This window comes from Bombina bombina, chromosome 6, assembly GCF_027579735.1.
Source record: "Bombina bombina isolate aBomBom1 chromosome 6, aBomBom1.pri, whole genome shotgun sequence".
In the NCBI taxonomy this organism is placed as follows: Eukaryota; Metazoa; Chordata; class Amphibia; order Anura; family Bombinatoridae; genus Bombina; species Bombina bombina.
The window spans coordinates 535332634-535355531 of record NC_069504.1 but is presented as its reverse complement, the minus strand read 5'-3'; the positions used below and the strand labels follow the sequence as shown (position 1 = coordinate 535355531).

The 22898-nt window shown below is 38.2% G+C and overlaps 1 protein-coding gene across 1 annotated transcript in view; it reads right to left on the bottom strand.

Annotated features, from left to right (window-relative positions):
• Positions 1–5369, bottom strand: part of MYEF2 (myelin expression factor 2) — a 33570-nt gene extending 28201 nt beyond the window's left edge. The window contains exon 1 of the mRNA XM_053717464.1: positions 5149–5369. Coding sequence (XP_053573439.1) covers positions 5149–5279 — 131 coding nt within the window. The 5' untranslated portion in view covers positions 5280–5369. The remainder of the gene's footprint in view (positions 1–5148) is intronic.
• Positions 5370–22898: the final 17529 nt, after the last annotated feature.

Here is a 22898-nt window from a genome sequence, read left to right as displayed (position 1 = left end):
AACATGTCTTCAGAAAGAAAGGGACACATCATTAAGTTCCTTAATAAAGTCCCACGGTTTCAATATCATCTGTATGCCGACGACACCCAAATCTAGCTCTCGTCACCAGACCTTCTTCCTTGCAAACCCGTGTCACTAACTGTCTCTCATCTTGGATGTCTTCTCACTACCTTAAAGTGACATACACTTGATTTTTCTTTGCATAAATGTTTTGTAGACAATTTATTTATATAGCCCGCAGACAAACGTACACATTATATATATTTTTAGGATAATACCAAGGTATACCAACGCTAGCTTGCACCGGTTTGTGTTAAGACTCTTTTCATATGCGGGGGGACGGCAGTGTTATTTCCCACTTAAAGTGGGTGGTCTAGCTACCTTTTTAACAGAACTAAGCGTTTAAGTTTTTAAACTGTTTTATACTTGATTTTTATTATCGGTGTCTGTGCATATTATTCTTTAACTATTGATAACTCCATCATTACCCCTACCCTACATGCTCAATGTCTTGGGGTCACACTTGACTCAGATCTTTCTTTCACTCACATTCAGTCCTTAGTTAAAGCCTGCCGCTTCCACCTTTAAAACCATCTCTAAAATTAGACATTTCCTTGCACAAGATACAACTAAGATGTTAATCCACTCATCCTTTCCACTCTGGTCTCCCTAGCATCTTTACAATCTATAATGAATGCCTCTGCCAGGCTCATCTTCCTTACACGTTGCTCTTCATCTGCTGCACCTCTCTGCCAATCCCTTCACTGGCTTCATCTTGCCTCCAGGCTTAAAGGGATACTAAACCCATTTTTTTTCTTTCATGATTCAGATAGGAGTAAACTTTTCTTCATTCTCTTGCTATCTTTATTTGAAAATGCATGAATTTTCTGGGTAGAGCTTGCTGCTTGGTTTGCTACATTTAGCCAATCAGGAAGCACTACCCAGGTGCTGAACCAAATATGGACGGGCTCCTTACATTCCTGCTTTTTCAAATAAAGATAGCGAGAGAACGAAGAAAAATTGATAATGGAAGTAAATCTTTAAGTTGCTTAAAAATTGCATGCTCTGAATCATGAAAGACATAATTTGGGATTAGTATCCCTTTAAACACAAAATTCTCATTCTGACATACTACTTGACTCCTCCCCCCTACATCTCAGACCTTGTCTCCAGATACTCCCCCTCCCGACCTCCTCACATTCCTGTTTACAAGACTTCTCCAGACTGACTCCCATCTTGTGAAACTCTCTGCCTCGCTCCACAAGACACTCCCCTAATTTTGAAAGCTTCAAGTGCTCCCTAAAGACTATTATTCAGGGATGCGTACAAACTACACTAACCTTTCCTAACTCCATTGCTATCCCCTTGAACCCCCTTAGCATGTAGGTTTATGAGCCCAGCTGTTTGTAGATTACCCTCATAAGAGCCAACTATAACAGTGCAACTCTCGGCCGGGCCCTCCACCCATTTCATCCCTATAATTGTTACCTTTATACCGTCTGTTTATAGCGCTGCAGATTCTGTTGGCGCTCTAAAAATACCTGATAATGCAGGAACTGTTGGCACTTTCTCTTTGCAATGCTGCTCCAAATCAAGCCTGTTCTCGTCAAACAGCTCTGTATTCAGGTTTAACTGTAGTTTTCCTTAAAGGGACATTCATTTAAAAATTATAGTAGAGAAGTTATTTCCCCACTTCTAGTCATGGGCACATGTGAAGCAACCTCTTCTTCAGATACCGGAAGTGTAACAGGTTCCAAAATGGGATAACCCATAAGAGGGAGATGCATGAAATGTATTCAGAATCTAACATTGTGCACCCAGAGTGAAGCGAACTGTCAAATATGGAGCAATACTACAAAGCGGAAGCAAATTAAAGTGTCAAGTTTAAAGGGACAGTCTAGTATAAATGAAACTCATTCAGATAGGACTTTTAATTTTAATCAACTTAACAATTTACTGTTATCATCAAATTTGCTTTTTTCTTTTGGTATTCTTAGTTTAAACTAAACATAGGTAGGCTCATATGCCAATTTCTAAGCCTTTGAGGGCTGCCTCTTATCACATGCTTTTTAAATCTCTTTTCAACACAAAGACAGAAAGTACACGTGGGCCATATAGATAACACTGTTCAGGCACAGGGGGTTATTTAAGATTTAGCACAAAACAATGCTAAATTTAAGACAATAGATAATAAACAGTCACAGTCATGTGATCAGGGGGCTGGAAGAAGGTTCCTAGATACAAGGTAATCAGAGGTAAAAAGTATAATATAACTGTTAGTTATGCAAAACTGGGGAATGGGTCATAAAGGGATTATCTATATTTTAAAACAACAACTCTATGGTAGACTGTCCCTTTAAAGAGAAAGTAAATCCTAGCGTTTTACAAACACAAGGATTTACTATTGAAACAAATAAAGGACACTTTCATTCATTTAGTATAAGATACTTCATGTAGAAAGCTCCTTTATTTGATTTAATCGATCGCCGCTCTTGGCTCCTACAGCAGAGCATGGCAAAAAAAAAAAAAAATTGGCTAAGAGGTGGGGTTTTCACCTCTTAGCCAATAGCAGTGAGGTAAATCCGGCTCCCATGGGCGCCAAGCCGGATTTACCGCACGGCTATTGGCTAAGAGGTTTTAAGAGGATTTACTTTCACCTTAAGGGTCCTTTAACTTTACATGTTTTTAAATCAGGTCTGGAAGCTAAGTGATATTTTAGATGGAATTTAATTGTTCACTTGTAATAAAAAGGATGTGCTGTAACTTAGTTTTTAATCTAGCCGTGCCATTCTAATACCCCACACTCAGGCCAACCACTTCAAAAACCTTGAGCCACAAAAAAGTGCTGTAGGGCTAGAGCGCCGATTGGAGAACAGTTCAAAACGTTAGCTTACAAAAAAAATATAGGAGTTTTGAAGTGGGTGGCCAGAGTGTGGGGTATTAGAAGAGCACAGCTACATTAAAAAGTAAGTTAAAGCATCTTCATTAGAAGTGATCAATTAAAAGTTCCTGTAAAACAATGCTTTGATTCCAGATCCGAACATGTTAAGTTTACCATCATTTTAATTGACTGGATCTCAGGGATTTTCTTCCACCCTAGCCTTTGCCAGTCTGTAAAGATGCGACTCCTGGATGCAAGATTGTTTTGCACCTTTTTTTTTTTTTTTATTACTAGGCCAAGAGCAAAGGAAACACATTTACTTGACAATTAAAAAAATCTAAAGCTAAATTAAAAATGCAATTTTCAACTGTTTCAATATTATATACACACACACATAAAATATATATATATATATATATATATATATATATATATATATATATATATATATATATATATATATATATATATATATATACACACATACACACACATATATACACATATATACTTTGCCTTATTCTCTAGTTAAAAAACACATTGCAGTTCAGTTGGTGCTTTAAGGGACACTGAGCCCAAAATTTTCCTTTCGTGACTCAGAGCATGCAATTTTAAGCAACTTTCTAATTTACTCCTATTTTTTCTTTGTTCACTTGCTATCTTTATTTGAAAAATGCATCCAAGCTTCTTTTTTGTTTGAGCTCTGGACAACACTTTTAATGGTGGATAAATTTATCCACCAATCAGCAAGAATAACGCAGGTTATTCACCAAAAATGGTCCGGCATCTAAACTTACATTCTTGCATTTCAAATAAAGATACCAAGAGGAGGAAGAAAATTTGATAATAGGAGTAAATTATAAAGTTGCTTAAAATTGCATGCGCTATCTGAATCACGAAAAAAAAAAAAATGGGTTCAGTGTCCCTTTAGTATAACTGTCTAATTTAAAAATAAAATTTAATTTCAAAATGACCAGCTGGAAAAAAGGAAAGAAAAAAAAAATTCTCAGCACAAAAGTAGAAACAAGAAGCCTCTGGAATGAGCAGTATTTTCCTTTAAAAGCAAGATGGCCTTGGTAAACAAAGGAAATGCAACATATTGAGATGCCTAACCCTTTCCTGACGTCAGGACGTTCCATGCCGCTCTAACAGTGCTGGTCTTTAGCTCCATTAGGACAGCATGGAACTTCCTAAGAGTTGTGCTGTCCTGAAGCCTTTACAGCTCCTGAGATTGCATGCTGGAGGGTGTGTCTAGCATCACCCCCGACCCAATCCCATCATTGAAATCATACGATCGCACAATTTCAATTTTTACATCAGAACAAATATGTACAGGCAGGAAGGGTTAAATATTGTTAAAGGGTCATTTTACTGTAACATTGTCTCCCCTTTGTGTTCCCAATGAGCTACTCTACCTACTGAAGTGTATTATTTTTTTTTATATAAATAACCCCCTTTACCTATTTTTAGTAATTTAAATAGCTGTTTTTCCTGTTGAAATGTGCACCTATAAAGGAAAATATCGATATTACAGCACAGGGACAAAAAAAAATATTTAAGCAAGAGACTTTAGATTAAATTAATTCGGTTTTCGAGTGGGGGGGGGGGGGGGATACCATGCTGTTCCTGCCACGGTTTTAGATACACCTCTAAATTAAAAATTTAGACTTTATACATTGGGGAGACATATACACAATGAAAAATTGATTTTAGGATTATAAAAGATTTAAAATGGAATTTCAGTTAAACGTTGTGAACACTTCCATTTGTTCCCCTACATAAAAAAACCCGCAATATTTTGTCGTATAAAAAAAAAAAAGCCAAATACTGACACCGTTTTATAAAAAAACGATTAAAACATGAAATTATTATGGTGTATGATTAATACTGTCTGGGGGGAAAAAAATATGGAGTAACGCTCTGTATTGTATCAAGATATATGTATAAAGATTTAAGATATTTTTAGCAATTATCCTAAGGCTTACATCTAGGACATACTATAGAACGGTTGCCATGAGGTTAGCAGAATGGCGGGCACATGACCTGTAAAGGCCTTAAAGTAAGATCATACCACAATGGATTTAGGTAACCGAAACTAACTAAAAAAAAAAAAAACAACTATATGTAACTATATTCGACATATTGCCTGATTTTATACGTTTAAGCCGATTTCCCAAGCTCACAACCCTTCCCCTCTATCCGCATTGTCTATACCGGTACTACCCCACCAGCCCGCCGCCATTTCCTACACAATCGGCGGCACATACTTTTTCACTCCATTTGAGTTGTTTTCCTCTGGCAGGCTAGCTTCGCACGACTCCTCGCATCCGTTGTTTTCTTCATCACTACTGTTGTTATTTAAGGTATCCTGAGATTCTTGCTGTTCGATGTCTGCCATCCTCGTTTGTCGACGGTGCTCTCTTACACAACAGAAGCTGCAATGCGAGACTGCGAAAGGCCGTACTTGCTCTTCTTCTTCAACTGCGTAATAAAGATACACTTCTCGCGAGAGAGAGGAACGCCCCCTCTTTTCAAATTAAGCGGAACTTTATTGCCAAGGCAGGAAATGCACATAATAAAACGAACACGTTGTTGAGAAATTGCCACTACATTTAATAATCTATTTAAACATATTTAACAGGGACATGCTACTAAAACAGTGTCTCTCATCTGAAAGAGAATGTCTCAAACTGCTTTCAGATGGGTTTTTTTATATTGACAAATGAATGTTACGACGAATAATAAACAAACGTGATCATGGCCTACAAGCCAGTAGGCTGCAGAATACCATGACTCAGTTATACATGCAAACTTTTTTTGTTTAACCCCTTCAGTACTGGAAGTTACAGCGAAAAACGCTCAAAATACATGGAACATTTTTAGCATTTTGTTCTATCACTGTTTAAACAGAATTATATATTTTTAAAACAACTTCTGGCCCATTTTGGTATATTCAATGCCACCATTTGGCCGCCAAATACTATCATATATAAAAAAAAAAATTGTTCACTTACTTTTAACGTTAGGTTTTCTCACTGAAATTATTAACCCATAACTACTGCAGTCATAGGACAAATGGTGGAAAAGCTTCTCTGGGGGGATGGGTCCCCTTTGTTCAGAAATAGCAAACATGCATAGCTTTGCCATTTTTTTTAATGGCAATTGGAAGGCTGCTAATTGCAGATGGGCACCACACTTCTGAAATGCCCGGTAGTGAAGGGGTTAACCAGGTACCTTGTAAGGTTAATATTTGCTCTAGTGTAGGGATTACCCTCCCACCCCCTGATCCCTACCTCATCCCTCCCAAACAGCTCTCCTCCCCACTGGGTACTGGCAGACATGACAGTCTGCCAGTATACAGTTGGGGTTTTATTTATTTATTCGTAAAATTATGATGGTCCACAGTCCTCTCTATTCTTGGACTTGTAAAAGTTGGTGGGGAATAGAGCTTATTCCAGCTACTTGCTTTTTTATTTAAATTTGGGATCTTAGACCAATGTGAGATCCAGAATATCCCTGGGAATTATCATTCACAAAGAAGACAGATTTAAAACCTCACAGCAGCTGAATGATACAGGGACATAGGAAATGCTCACAGTATTTCCCTATAACACTTCAGCCATAACTACCCTCAGGCATCACAGGGACTCATCCTTAGCCTCCCCCTGGCCCTGAGGGACACAGGTATTTTCTACTGCAGTCCTCTGTGGTACCGATACCTGCACTTGATGGGTTCTCTACTGGATACTGCTGCAGCTGCATTGACAATGACATTCCTGGTGAGCCAGTAGAGGGGTTCTGCGTAAGGTAAGTGACTTTACACAGCACACACACAGCCCAGAGACTATTTCAGACATCCCAACCTGCAAAAACTCATTTCAGGGAGGTGGCTTCTCCCGCTACTTCGCCGCCACCCCCTCCCCTCCCAGTTACATATTGGCAACCTTGAAACCCTAAATAAGATAGAGACTTATTAAAGTAGATTCCCAATAAAGTCACATTAAAAAAAAGTAGCTTTATTGCACAACCACATACAACAAACCTATTTTCCAGTGATCGTACGCTTGTTGAATGCTCAAATATTTAAAAAAAAATGAAGTTTAATTACATTTAGTAAGTAAGGTAGTATTTGTGTTTTATTTTATTAAAATCAGTGGGGGGCTTTTTGGTTACTGATGCATGCTTTGAGGGTTCTATAACGTCCCAACAACTAAAGGCATTCCTTAAAGAAACACTTTTCCGGATTTGGGCCACATGAAATCATAGTACTTGGCGTTTCAGGGAGATTGCACTCCATTTGCTGGCATCAGGGAGCCGCTATTACATTCAGAGAGACTCCCTGAACTTCAGGGAGACTTGGGATGTCTGCTATTTGTAGGTACTACAGGAACAGCCTAGTCAGGGGACTTAGCTTACCCTCCTAATGACACACAGTTTTGTTTTTTAAGGTCCCTACCTACCCTATTCTTAGCAGTGGCATAGCCAGGTAACACTGTTGCCATTCACAGCCCTCTGGCAGCTCTAGGGAAATATTTATGACACTTTTTAGAAAATAATTTGCCTGGCCCTTTAAATAAGCTGATCAATAGAGGAAACTCTTATTAGACAGGGGAGCATGCTTTTATGAGGGAGAAGTATTTATTATGTTTGGTGCACTTTATATAGGGCAGTAATTTATAACATTTTTAATAAATAATTCATTTTTCTAAGCACTTCCCCTTACTGGAGCTGCCAGGGAGTTACTTGGGGTAGAGTCTCGAGCCTGGGAGCATATAATGAAGTTTAAAAATAAAAGTGCCAAGGAGTTATTAAGATTAGTGTAGAATTTTCTCTACCAATTTTATTGTTTATGTGAATGTCTGATGTTTATACATACTCTGCCATTACAAACTATTGAACAAAAGGAATTTGTTCACACTAATATTAATAACACATTAGAGGAATCATTTACTGTTAGCCCTCCCTGTACATACATACATGTGTTTTACAAGCTTGTTTCACAATGTCAAATTGTACATGCAATTCAGCCACAGCCTTTTTGCTTCCTCGTCTAAGGAATTATGGACTGTCTATGTTTCTCAGGACCTACTCACTTTACCCCTGAGTATAAGAATAGTTAACAAGGCTATGCCAGCATATGTTGTGGCTATTATTATTGTGTTTATACTCTTATTAAACACTCTGCTAATAACCTAAGGGTTCAGATTTGATCCTCTATGCAGGTGTTTTTGCAAAGAACTTTAGACAGCTGTACACCTCAGCCCATTCTTATGTACCCAATTTACTATAACTAAACACTGTATTAGGCATGTTTGTAAAAGAAAAAGAAAACCAATATGGTTTTCAAGAGAAGTAGCACATGCAGTTAAGACAAAAAAGACAGTCTATAAAAAATTCAAACTCACTGGCTCAGAAGAGGATAAAGAAAAATGGAGAACCCATCAAAAGATGACAAAGCAGTTAATCAGAAAGGCTAAAGCTGATGCAGAAGAGAAAATAGCACAATCTGTAAAAAATGGTGACAAAACCTTCTTTAGATATATCAGTGAAAAGAGAAAAACTAACAGAGGGATAGTTAGACTCAAGACTGAGGATAGAGTCGTGGAAGAAGATAAACAAATAGCAAACTGTTTAAATGATTACTTTTGTTCAGTCTTTACAACAGATGGTAAAGATAGTGAGTTTCTATTAAGGGATGTGACTGTAAATAATGTGAGTAGTACTTTTCTTTTTACAGAGGAAGAGGTTTCAAGGGCTTTATCAAAAATAAAAGTTAATAAGTCTGTGGGTCCAGATAATATTCATCCAAGGTTTCTAAGAGAACTTCGATCCGTAATAGCTACTCCATTAGCTCATTTATTTAATTAGTCACTTCTAACAGGAGTTGTTCCAAAAGACTGGAAAATTGCCAATGTAGTCCCTCTTCATAAAAAGGGTAGTAGGGAAGATTCTGCTAACTATAGGCCAGTCAGTTTGACCTCAATTGCAGGGAAATTAATGGAAACTCTTTTAAAGGAAAGACTTGTATCTTTCATTCAGACAAACAACTTAGAAGACAAAGGACAGCATGGTTTCACTGCTGGAAGATCATGCCTGACTAATCTAATTGATTTCTTTGACCATGTAACTAAAATAATAGACCAGGGAGGAGCCGTAGATGTTGCATATCTAGACTTTAGCAAAGCATTTGACACCGTCCCACACAACAAACTTATTCACAAAATGTATTGCCTTGGAATAGATGCTAAGATTGTTAAGTGGGTAGAATGCTGGCTTAAAGATAGACGACAGAGGGTTTCAATTAATGGAGTACATTCAAATGAGGCATCAGTTACTAGTGGTGTTCCCCAAGTGTCAGTTCTTGGGCCTGTTTTGTTTAACATGTTCATAAGTGATATTGGAAGTGGGCTTAAAGGGACAATCAAGTCCAAAAAAAACTTTAATTTTTCAAATATGGCATGTCATTTTAAACAACTTTCCAATTTACTTTTATCAACAATTTTGCTTTGTTCTCTTGGTATTCTAGTTGAAAGCAAACCTAGGAAGGTGCATATGATGCATATGATAATTTCTAAGCCCTTGAAGACAGCAGGGGAGAGCAAGCTCATGTAGGCCATATAGATAGCATTGTGATCACGTTCGTGGCTAGTGGCAGACACTGCACTAATTGGCTAAAATGCAAGTCAATAGATAATAACTAAAAGTCATGTGATTAGGAGCGGTCAGAAGATGCTTAGATACAAGTTAGTCACAGAAGTAAAAAGTGTATTAATATAACAGTGTTGTTTTTGCAAAACTGGGGAATGGGTAATAAAGGAATTATCTATCTTTTTAAACAACAAAAATTCTCGTGTTGACTGTCCCTTTAAGGGGAAGGTTTGCTTGTTTGCTTATAATACAAAAATGTGTAACAGGGTAGATGTTCCAGGAGGAGTTGATGAAATGAACTGTAATATTAATAAACTAGAGGACTGGTCAAATAAATGGTATCTGGAATTTAATATTACCAAGAGCAAAATTATGCATATAGGATCCAAACACCCAAAGGCCAATTATAGTCTCAATGGTACATTACTGACTGTAATTAAAGAAGAAAGGGATTTGGGAATTGTTATTTTAGATGATTTAAAATTTGGTACACAATGCCGCAGTGCAGCCAGCAAGGCCAGTCAAATGCTTGGTTACATTGGAAGAGGTTTTAGTAGCAAAAATAGCAAGGTTCTTATGCTACTTTACAGATCATTAGTTAGACCAAATATGGAATACTGTGTACAGTTCTGGAGACCATATCTTCAGAAAGATATAAATAAACTAGAAGCTGTCCAAATGAGGGCTACTTAAATGGTACATGGTCTAAAATATAAAACGTACAAAGAAAGACTCTATGATCTAAATATGTATAGTTTAGAGGATAGAAGGGAAAGAGGTGACATGATAGAAACCTTTAAATATATGAAGGGACTTAATAAAATAGAAGCCGAAAGCATTTTTCACAAAAAAATAAATGCCAAAACAAGGGGTCACAATCTAAAGTTAGAGGGTAGCAGATTCAGGAGAAATTTAAGGAAGCATTTTTTTACAGAAAGGGTGGTGGATTCGTGGAATGAACTTCCATTTGAGGTGGTAAACACAAAGACTGTAAAGGAATTTAAAAATGCCTGGGACATGCATAAGGCTATCCTAAGGAAAAAGTAATATGGGTAGACTTGATGGGCCTTTTTGGTTCTTATCTAACATCAAATTCTATGTTTCTATGTTTCTATGTGCAATTATACATTGTACTGGACATAATGTCATATGGTGCCATTATAATAACTAGCTGCGTTATTAATTCTACTTTATTAGTCAATAAAGCATTGTACTTCCATCATTGCCAGGGGCTGTAAACAGATAGCTTTTTTTTATGTCAGTCTGCATTGTATATACTGTTGTACATTTTATGCTCTTTGGAATATTATTTGCAGTAATGTACACTATTATGATATGCAAATCTCTAGAAGCTGTTTATGTTTATTGTATGTTAAGCAGCTTACATAATAATTTTTACATAGGCAGAACTTTCTGTCTCTGTAGATATGCAAGACATTATATGTTCTACGCTATTAGTGTACACAATTCTATAATATATGCTCCTCTAGCTATATACCTTTCATGCATTTTACTCTGCAATGCATGCTTAATTCCAAATGCAGTCGTGCAGGATTTATCTGTATTTTAGTATAACAATGGAGATCCTTTAGAGATAAAATCTATTGCTTGGTATGTCTTTTATACCTATGTTATGTGTAATTTATATCTATGCACAAAGATACTGAACATTGATTATGACGCCATTCTCTAATGCTGGTTATGACGCCATTCTCTCAGGCTGGGGGGCGGTATAGGTTTCTCAAAGAGCGGAATGAGTTTGGTCTCTTCTAGAGGCAAGGTTATCAATCAACATTCTGGAAATTCAAGTGGTTCTTCAGGCTTTTCAGCACTGGCCCCTATTGAAGGAGGAAAAGTTTATCCATTTCCAGTCAGACAATATCATGGCAGTGGCCTAAATAAATAATCAAGGGGGGTGCTTGCAGTCCACTAGCCATGCAGGACATGTCTGAGAGGAATCATTACTCCCTATCAGTAATTCACATACCAGGTGTGAGCAAGAGAGTGGTCTCTCCATTAGGATATTTGTGATTGCTTAGGCTTACGGGACATAGGTCTGATGGCCTCTTAAATCACAAACTTCCAAGGTATTGTGCAAGATCAAAAGAACCAAAGGCTCACATGATAGACATCTTGGTATGTCCATGGGAGTTTCATCTAGCATTCCTGTTTCCTTCGTTTGTTCTCCTTCCTAGAGTAATTATTTGGACGAAACACAAGTCAAAGTCAGTAATATTAAAGGGACAGTCTAGTCCAAAAAAACTTTCATGATTCAGATAGGGCATGTAATTTTAAACATTTTTCCAATTTACTTTTATCACCAATTTTTCTTTGTTCTCTTTGTATTCTTAGTTGAAAGCTTAACCTAGGAGGTTCATATGCTAATTTCTTAGACCTTGAAGGCCGCCTCTTAAGAATGCATTTTAACAGGTTTTTCACCACTAGAGGGTGTTAGTTCATGTTTTTCATATAGATAACACTGTGCTCATGCACGTGAAGTTACCTGGGAGCCATCACTGATTGGCTAAACTGCAAGTCTGTCAAAAGAACTGAAATAAAGGGGCAGTTTGCAGAGGCTTAGATACAAGATAATCACAGAGGTAAAAAAAAATATAAATATAACTGTGTTGGTTATACAAAACTGGGAATGGGTAAAAAAGGGATTATCTATCTTTTAAAACAACAATTCTGGTGTAGACTGTCCCTTTAATTGCTCAAGCCGGGCACCACAGGAAATGGTATGTGGATCTAGTGCAGATGTCCTCATCTCTTCCGTGGATTCTTCCTCTGAGACAAGATATGTTGTCTCAAGTTCTTCTTTTTTATCAGGATCTCAAATCTCTAAATTTAAAGGGATACTAAACCCAAATATTTTCTTTCATGATTCAGATAGAGCATGCAATTTTAAGCAACTTTCTAATCTACTCCTATTATCAATTTTTCTTCGTTCTCTTGCTATCTTTATTTAAAAAGCAAAAAATCACAGATATCCAGCACAATGAGGGAATATTTAGAGGTGTGCCAGCAACCAGGGTCCTGCCAAAACCCAAGTAATGAGCAATAGAAATAAGGAAGCAGCACCACCAAAATGTCTCTTCAAGCAGGTTTATTCAGCTTGTGAAGTAGCCAGACCAAAAGTATTCATACAACGTATCAGACACAGTCCTTAGTCATGTATGGCTAAACTTAACATGGAATCACCCTTAAATACTAAACAAGCTTCACTCACACACCTGCAAAGTACTAGTTAACCCCTTACAACCTCAAAACATGACACAGAAGAGCCATAATACAGACACATATACTCTAGTGCCATAATAGAGCTAAACATAGCTAATAGTATACATAGGAATACAAGAATGTATATTTGTACATAAGCAAAACAGCAGAAAAAATAATCCCAGAACAATCTGAAAAACAGAGAAAAGAGAAAAAAATGATTAAACCATATTCATAGACAAATAGACAGGTGAAAATCTCTGTTCATACCATTTGGAAATAATGTCCCCAGTTTGTTAATCCAAAACATTTCTTTGCTCTTTAGTATTTTAACCCTATTACCACCCCTTCTAGGAGTAGGGATATGTTCCAGAATCTGGAATCTGAGTTGATTAAGGTTATGGCCTGCGGATAAAAAGTGGTGCGCAACTGGTGCATCTAATTTCTTAGTTCTGATGCTACTCTTGTGTTGAACAATGCGCTCCCGAATACTGCGGGTGGTCTCCCCGACGTACCCCAAACCACAGGGACACTTAATCAAATAAACAATAAATTCTGTGTTGCAGGTAAAAAAAACTCTAATATGAAATTTGTACCCCGTCCTAGGATGGATAAAGGTAGGGCCTTTAATAATACTGTTGCAGTTAGAGCAACCTAAGCAAGGAAAATTACCCCAATTTTTCTTACCTATATAGCTCTGTACCCCCGTACTCTTAAAGGGGCCAATATCTGCCCTAACCAATGAATCCTTAACATTCTTGCCTCTTTTATAGGCAGGCATAAAAGGTTTACAAAATTCTAAAACATCAGATTCACAGGTCTGCAAGATATGCCAATGTCTACGTAGAACTTTTTGCACTTGTAAACTCAAAGGGGAATATTGGTTAACAAACACAAGTCTATCAGATTTTTTCTTTTTCAACATTATTTTTTTTATTAAGAAGGGACTGCCTAGATGTTGCCAGGGCATTCCCCAGCTCAGTCTCAATTAAATCTCTAGGATAACCCCTTGCTCTAAACCGATCACCCATCTCTCTCAATCTTTTCTCAGCTAGATTGTCATCAGACACAATACGTCTTACCCTAAGAAACTGACTCTTAGGTAAAGAATTGAGAAGAGATGGTGGATGAGCACTGGTGTAATGGAGGAGAGTGTTACAGTCTGTTTCCTTTTTATATAAATCTGCAGAAAAACCTTGTGCAGTTTTTGATACCTGAGTATCCAAATAGACCACACTCTCCTCACTCCACACTAGTTTAAATTTAATCCTACAAGTGGTAGAATTAAGATCACAAATAAAGCTCTCAAGGGTCTCAATGTCGCCCAACCATACGCCAAAGATATCATCTATATATTGCCATCAGGTGGCGCCATATTGTAAAAAATAATGGATGGTTATAGACAAAATATTCTTCAAAGATATTAATGTAAATATTGGCGTATGTAGGGGCGACATTGGAACCCATGGCGGTCCCCTGGAGTTGAAGATAATAATTATCACCAAATAAAAATTAATTGCACCCCAGTACAATATTCAATAACTGGATAATGAATTCTTGTTGTAATGGTGAAAAAATTGAATTTTGACTCAGAACCTTAGCAACCGCCCCAATACCTGCTTCATGAGAAATGGAGGTATAAATGATGCCACATCAAGACTCAAAATTATACCCTTGGCCCCGTCAATAGACAGATTCTGTAATTTTACAAAAAAATCCCCTGTATCCTGAATGTAAGAATTAGATGGTACCAGGGGTCTGAGAACCCTATCCAAAAAGACAGACACTTTAGATAAAATAGAGCCCATACCAGCCACTATGGGGCGTCCTGGGGGGGGGGGAATTTAAGCATTTATGCACTTTGGGGAGAGTGTCAAGAACCGGGGTTATATCATCAGATTCCAAAGGAAATGTTGCAGTATCTTTATCTATCACCCCATTTTTAATAGCATTATTGACACATCCCTCAATTTCTTTCTTAATACTAAATATAGGGTTACTAGGCAATCTTTTATAAACCTCAGTATCCGACAATTGTGTATTGATTTCATTTATATAATATTCTTTATCTAATAACATAATAGCACCCCCCTTATCCGCCCCCTTAATGATGAGCTGTTTGTTGTTTTTTTAACTCATTCAGAGCCGTAAAATATGTTTTAGGTAAACCATGCCTAAAGGCACTCTTATTATGTTTCCCATAATATTTTTTTACATATACCAGCAACATCATTCTCCACCAATTGGATAAAGCTCTGTACCCCTGCGCTCACCTGTGTAGGAGTAAACCATACTTTTGTTAAACAGACCAAATTTTTTCAATCATTAGCATTACCAACCAATGTTTCAGGAGAACAATGTGATGCATTTGCAAAAAAAACTTTTCAATTCAATGGTTTGAAAGAACCGATGCAGATCTTTCTGTAATTCTAAAGAGACAGAGTCCTGCTGTGGGCAATAAGAAAGTCCCTTATTAAGAACTAACAGTTCATCATCAGTAAGTTGTACCTTTGAGATGTTAATTATTGCCTGCCTCTGCAAGTCATTACACGCCGATCTCCTTTCCCTTGGGTTTTCCTCTGTTGGAGCGGTATTGCTGTATTTACGCCGCTTGTGTTTGCAGCCTCCACAGCGTTTCCTGGGGCCTCCAGATCGGATTCCCCCGACATCGATTCCGATGATGATCTCTGAGGGCTAGAACGCCCACTTCCTCCACGTGTGCGTCTCCGTCTGTAGCCGGAACCGGAAGTGCCACCCATTTTGTCGGACTGGTCACAGCCCCAACGATAAACCGTTCCGGATGAGTAATCCTCTTCATCTCTTGAGAACTTTTTCTTCTTGCGCTCTTGGATAACTTTCTTGAGGTCATTAATCTGATCATCCAGATTTTTAAGCAACTGCTCCACCTCCTCCAGTGGTAAGTTATCTTTAAGCTCCTGTTTCATGGAATCGATCTCTGTATTTTGGTTCTCAATCTCTTTCTGAAGGCATTCAACCATCAAAACCATGATGTCAAATGAGCATTTATTGAGTATCATCTAAAACTTACGGCAATATTCTACGTTGTCCTGCATAAGAGTAGGGCGCACATGCATCTGTAGACCTCTTGGAATGCGCTTAACCCTGTGATTAAGCGTGCAGTTCAAATGCCACATGTTTTTTCTCCAAATGTTCCAATTTCTTACTCACAGTCTGTGTAGGTGAGGACTTTAAAAAATCTCTGGAGCCCCGGATCAAAGTAGTGATCCTAGCGGCCTCCATCTCAGTATAACCAAAAGTCTTAGGCTCACATGTCTCTTGTATTATTTCCATATCCCAGTGCAAGGAAAAAGCAGCACAGAAAGTAAAAAATCACAGATATCCAGCACAATGAGGGAATATTTAGAGGTGTGCCAGCAACCCCAAAGTAATGAGCAAAAAAAATAAGGAAGTTGGTGGGGCTTGTTTATATTAAGCCACCAATAAGCAAGCGTAACCCAGGTTCTGAACCAAAAATGGCCCAGCTCCTAAGCTCTACATTCCTGCTTTTTAAATAAAGATAGCAAGAGAATGAAGAAAACATAATAATAGGAGTAAATTAGAAAGTTGCTTAAAATTGCATGTTCTATCTGAATCATTAAAGAAAAAAATTGGGTTTAGTATCCCTTTAATGGCGTGGAGGTTGAACTCCTAGTTTTGAGACATAGAGGTTTCTCAGATTCGGTCATTGAAACTTTGATGCAGACCAGAAAGCCTGTGACACAAAAGATTTACTGCAAGAGTTGGAAGGCATATTTTGAGTGGTGTTCTTCCCGAGGATTTCCTTGGTATTCCTTAAGGATTCCTAGAATCCTTTACGGCTAGATTTAGAGTTTTGCGGCCAAAGGGGTGCGTTAGCTACGCGTGTTTTTTCCCCCCCGCACCTTTTAAATAACGCTGGTATTTAGAGTTCTCTGAAGGGCTGCGTTAGGCTCCAAAAAGGGAGCGTAGAGGCATATTTACCGCCACTTCAACTCTCAATACCAGCGTTGCTTACTGTAGCGGCTAACTGGAAAAAACGTGCTCGTGCACGATTCCCCCATAGGAAACAATGGGGCAGTTTGGGCTGAAAAAAAACCTAACACCTGCAAAAAAGCAGCGTTCAGCTCCTAAGTCTGCACCTAACACTCTAACATGTACCCCGAGTCTAAACACCCCTAACCTTACACTTATTAACCCCTAATCTGCTGCCCCCGCTATCGCTGACCCCTGCATTATATTATTAACCCTTAATCTGTCGCTCCGGACACCGCCGCAACCTACATTATCCCTATGTACCCCTAATCTGCTGCCCACAAAATCGCCGACACCTATATTATATTTATTAACCCGTAATCTGCCCCCCCAACGTCGCTGCTACCTAACTACACTTATTAACCCCTAATCTGCCGACCGGACCTTGCCGCCACTATAATAAATGTATTAACCCCTAAACCGCCTCACTCCCGCCTTGCAACCCTATAATACATTTTATTAACCCCTAATCTGCCCTCCCTAACATCTGCGACACCTAACTTCAAGTATTACCCCCTAATCTGCCGACCGGACCTCGCCGCTACTCTAATAAATGTATTAACCCCTAATGCTAAGTCTAACCCTAACACCCCCCTAAGTTAAATATAATTTTATTCTAACGAAATAAATTATTTCTTATTAAAAAAATTAATCCTATTTAAAGCTAAATACTTACCTGTAAAATAAACCCTAAAATAGCTACAATATAAATAATAATTACATTGTAGCTATTTTAGGATTTATATTTATTTTACAGGCAACTTTGTATTTATTTTAACCAGGTACAATAGCTATTAAATAGTTATTTACTATTCAATAGCTACCTAGTTAAAATAATTACAAAATTACCTGTAAAATAAATCCTAACCTAAGTTACAATTAAACCTAACACTACACTATCAATAAATTAATTAACTAAACTACCTACAATTACCTACAATTAAATCAACTAAACTAAATTGCAAAAAACAACAAACACTAAATTACAAAATATAAAAAAAGATTACAAGAATTTTAAACTAATTACACATACTCTAAGCCCCCTAAAAAAATAACAAAGCCCCCTAAAATAAAAAAAATGCCCTACCCTATTCTAAAATAAAAAGTTAACAGCTCTATTACCTTACCAGACCTTAAAAGGGCTTTTTGCGGGGCATGCCCCAAAGAAATCAGCTCTTTTGCCTTTAAAAAAACATACAATACTCCCCCAACATTACAACCCACATACCCCTAATCTAACCCACCCAAACCCCCCTTAAAAAAACCTAACACTAAGCCCCTGAAGATCTTCCTACCTTGTCTTCACCCAGCCGGGTACCATCCGATCCGTCCAGAAGAGGGTCCGAAGTCTTCATCCTATCCGGCCAGAAGAGGTCCTCCAGAGGGTCCGAAGTCTTCATCCAGACGGCATCTTCTATCTTCTTCCATCCGGAGCGGAGCGGGTCCATCTTGAAGCAGCCGGCACGGATCCATCCTCTTCTAACAACATCCTAACAGCGAATGAAGGTTCCTATAAATGACGTCATCCAAGATGGCGTCCCTCGAATTCCGATTGGCTGATAGGATTCTATCAGCCAATCGAATTAAGGTAGGAAAAATCTGATTGGCTGATTGAATTAGCCAATCAGATTCAAGTTCAATCCGATTGGCTGATCCAATCAGCCAATCAGATTGAGCTTGCATTCTATTGGCTGATCGGCTCCGCTCCGGATGGAAGAAGATAGAAGATGCCGTCTGGATGAAGACTTCCGACCCTCTGGAGGACCTCTTCCGGCCGGATAGGATGAAGACTTCGGACCCTCTTCTGGACGGATCGGATGATACCCGGCTGGGTGAAGACAAGGTAGGAAGATCTTCAGGGGCTTAGTGTTAGGTTTTGGGTGGGTTAGATTAGGGGTATGTGGGTGGTGGGTTGTAATGTTGGGGGGGTATTGTATGTTTTTTTTAAAGGCAAAAGAGCTGATTTCTTTGGGGCATGCCCCGCAAAAAGCCCTTTTAAGGGCTGGTAAGGTAATAGAGCTGTTAACTTTTTAGTTTAAAATTCTTGTAATCTTTTTTTTATTTTTTGTAATTTAGCAGGGTTTTTTGTAATTTAGTTTAGTTGATTTAATTGTAGGTAATTGTAGTAATTATTATTTATATTGTATCTATATTAGGGTTTATTTTACAGGTAAGTATTTAGCTTTAAATAGGATTAATTTTTTTTAATAAGAAATAATTTGTTTAGTTAGAATAAAATTATATTTAACTTAGGGAGGTGTTAGGGTTAGGGTTAGACTTAGCTTTAGTGGTTAATATATTTATTAGAGTAGCGGCGAGGTCCGGTCGGCAGATTAGGGGTTAATACTTGAAGTTAGGTGTCGCAGATGTTAGGGAGGGCAGATTAGGGGTTAATAAAATTTATTATAGGGTTTGCGAGGCGGGAGGGAGGCAGTTTAGGGGTTAATACATTTATTAGAGTAGCGGCGAGGTCCGGTCGGCAGATTAGGGGTTAATAAGTGTAGGTAGGTAGCGGCGACGTTGGGGGGGGCAGATTAGGGGTTAATAGATATTATGTAGTTGTCAGCGATGTTAGGGGCAGCAGATTTGGGGTTTATAGGGATAATGTAGGTGGCTGCATTGTGCGGTCGGCAGATTAGGGGTTAAAAAAATTATTAGAGTGGTGGCGATGTGGGGGGGACCTCGGTTTAGGGGTACATAGGTAGTTTATGGGTGTTAGTGTACTTTAGAGCACAGTAGTTAAGAGCTTTATAAACCGGCGTTAGCCCATAAAGCTCTTAACTCCTGACTTTTTTCTGCGGCTGGAGTCTTGTGGGTAGAGGGTCTACCGCTCACTTCAGCCTAGACTCTAAATACCAGTGTTAGGAAGATCCCATTGAAAAGATACGATACGCAATTGGCGTAAGGTGATCTGCGGTATGGAAAAGTCGCGGCTGGAAAGTGAGCGTTAGACCCTTTCCTGCCTGGCTCTAAATACCAGCGGGCGGTAAAAAGCAGCGTTAGGAGCCCTTAACGCTGGTTTTGATGGCTAACGCAGAACTCTAAATCTAGGCGTTAGTTTGTACAAGATTGTCTTGACAAGGGTTTGTCCGCTATTTTCCTAAAAGGTCAAATTTCTGCTTTATCTGATCTTTTTCATAAGAAGTTGCCGAACTTCCTGAAGTTCAGACTTTTGTCCAGACATTAGTTAGAATTAGGCCAGTTGTGAAACCTATTTGTCCACCCTGGAATTTGAATCTTATTCTCTCCGTATTACTAGGTCCTCCTTTTGAACCAATGCATTCTACTGTTATCTTAGAAAATACTATACCTATTAGCAATCTCTTCAGCAAGGAGAGTTTGAGTTGACAACCTTGTCTTGTGAATCTCCATTTCTAATTATTCTTAAGGATAAAGCTGTACTTTGTACTAAATATGATTTTCTTCCTAAGGTAGTTTCTTTTCTTTTTTTCTTTCTTTAAATATTTTTATTGAAAATTTCAAAGTGTCAATACAGAAAAGAAAAAAGAAAGAAAAATACTTTGACAATAGTTTCACATCTCATAATTGTCATGTTCCTGCTGCCCGGTGTCGCAGAGCTGTGGAGGCACGGAGCATCTGCGGCGGCGGGGACATCCAGCGTGGAGGATCCTCATCATACGGTCACCGCTGTACACTGAAGCTTGAATGTAAGGTACCCGTTTAAATATGGGGTATCTTGCATTCCTATTTGCTGGCATTTTCAAATCAGCCAATAGGATGAGAGCTACTGAAATCCTATTGGCTGTTCAAATCGTGGATGAAGAAAGATGCCCCTGTGATGGATCAAGATGTCACTGCCTGGATGAAGATGGATGTCCGGACTTCAGGAACCGTGAGTAGATTTTCTGGGGTTAGTGTTAGGTTTCTTTTGTTTTTGGGGTGTTTTTTTTTTAGATTAGGGATGGGCAGTAAAAGAGCTGAATGCCCTTTTAAGGGCAATGCCCATACAAATGCCCCTTTAGGTGCAATGGGTAGCTTAGGCTTTTTGTAGACTTAGTTTTTTTTTGTTTTGGGGGGTTGGTTGGGTGGGGAGTTTTAATTTTACGGGGGACTTTGTAATTTTGTAAGGTAAAAGAGCTGTTTAACTTAGGGCAATGCAGAAATAGAAGAAAGTGACACGCTCTAGCAAAGTTCCATAAGATAAAATCCTCCTTTATTTGTAAATCCTTAAAACGTATTAATACAAGCCACCGATTCAAAAAATCATGAGGAGCGCAGCACGACGGCTTACGCGTTTCGGGTATAACCGTAGTCATAGCCTGACTAGTGCAAATCCTGACATCCTTTAAAATTCATTGCTAATACATAATTGGTCTAAAAATTGGAGGAGGAGTTGAGCTATACTCATGTTACACCTGTGTACTTAGCACGTCTTGTGAAATCACTCACCTATGAATAAATTAGAATATGAGCAGGAAAAGTAAATATTAAGTACAAATATTACACGTGAACAAAACACATACTATTGCTAGATATATATTCATTCTGATTGAAAATAGTGTCTCCTAAGAATGAGCCTCTGAAGATACCAACTTCTAATATTGTCATACGGAGCACTAGGTGATAGTAAACTGGAAATGTGCCACCTGTATGTCTAAATAATGTACCTTTAAGGGTTTAGATATTATGCTAATATGTACTGTACATGAACATATATGTTGGAATATGTGATCTCAAACTTAGTGATAATCAGCCCTGTTGGTGGAAACAAAATATTATTTACAAAAGCATAAATAGTCCCTATCATATGGATAAGTCATACTACAGAAGGGTGAATATAAGAAAAACAACTCACCACTTGAGCTATCATACTTGCGTTGTACTTAGAGACTCTAATACGGGGTACCATATATTGCATAGGATATTGCTTCCTGATTAACCTATAGGAATAACAAACACAGTCTATTAGTATACAGTAATTTCCTTTATGAAGATAAGCTACTTGTCTTATATGTATGTACTGAATTTTGTCCTCAAGAAATACACTAGATCTACTGACAGCCTAAATGGGGATTGAATGTAAAGTATATGACATTGGAAATTAATTATATCGTATTTGGAATTCAGACCTTCTGGGTGTCTGGTCTTTAGTTTAAACATCCAAAAGATTTCTCTCTTGGCAAGAAGTTGGTCCACATCTCCCCCTCTACTTGATGTTCTAACTTGTTCAATGGCACACCATTTCATTGTGTTAAGATAGCCATTGTGAATTTCAGAAAAATGTCTTATGAGGGGGGTTGAAGATTTGCCTCTTCCAAGAGTAGAAAGATGTTCCCTCATCCTTGACTTAATGTCCCTGGAGGTGAGTCCAATGTACTGTATTTGACACTGTGTGCATCTAATCATGTAGATAACATTCTTAGACATATAATTCATTAGAGACTTTATTTGGAAGACCTCTCCTGTAACACAGGAACTAAAAGTCCTTTGTCCTATCTAGGTACTTACAGGGTTTGCACCTTTTAAAAGTGCTGTTCTCTGTTTCTCATTGCATTGTTTCCTGACCTTAGTTATGATATTTCTATGGTAATCCCTTTTAATTAACCTCTGTTCCAATTCGTCAGCTTGTTCTTTGAAGTCAGCCAAATCAGTACAATTTCTTTTCAGGCGAAAAAAATTGCCTTTAGCCACTGCTATTGGTGTATGTTTTGGGTGACAGCTTTTCCCATGTAGAAGGGAATTTCCCGAAATAGGTTTTCTGTATGTTTTATTGATTATAGTGCCATCCCTCATACCCGTTAGGGTCAAATCAAGATAATCCTTGAGGGTTGTGTCTCATATGTGAAATTTAGTCCAATCTGGTTGGGATTAAGATGTTTTATGAAGAGATGCATGTGTTCATGAGACCCCTTCCATATGAATATGAGGTTGTCTATGTATCTCCTATACATCACTATGTCATGCTTAAATTGGTTCCTATCTCCAAAGATGTGGAAGAGCTCCCACCAACCTAAAAATAGGTTGGCGTTTGATGGGGCAAATTTTGCTCCCATCGCTGTTCCACATCTCTGGAGATAGAAAACCCCCTCAAATTGAAAGAAGTTGTGAGTTAATAAAAACCTGGTGACTCTCAATATAAAAAGTTAAAAGTCTGCAG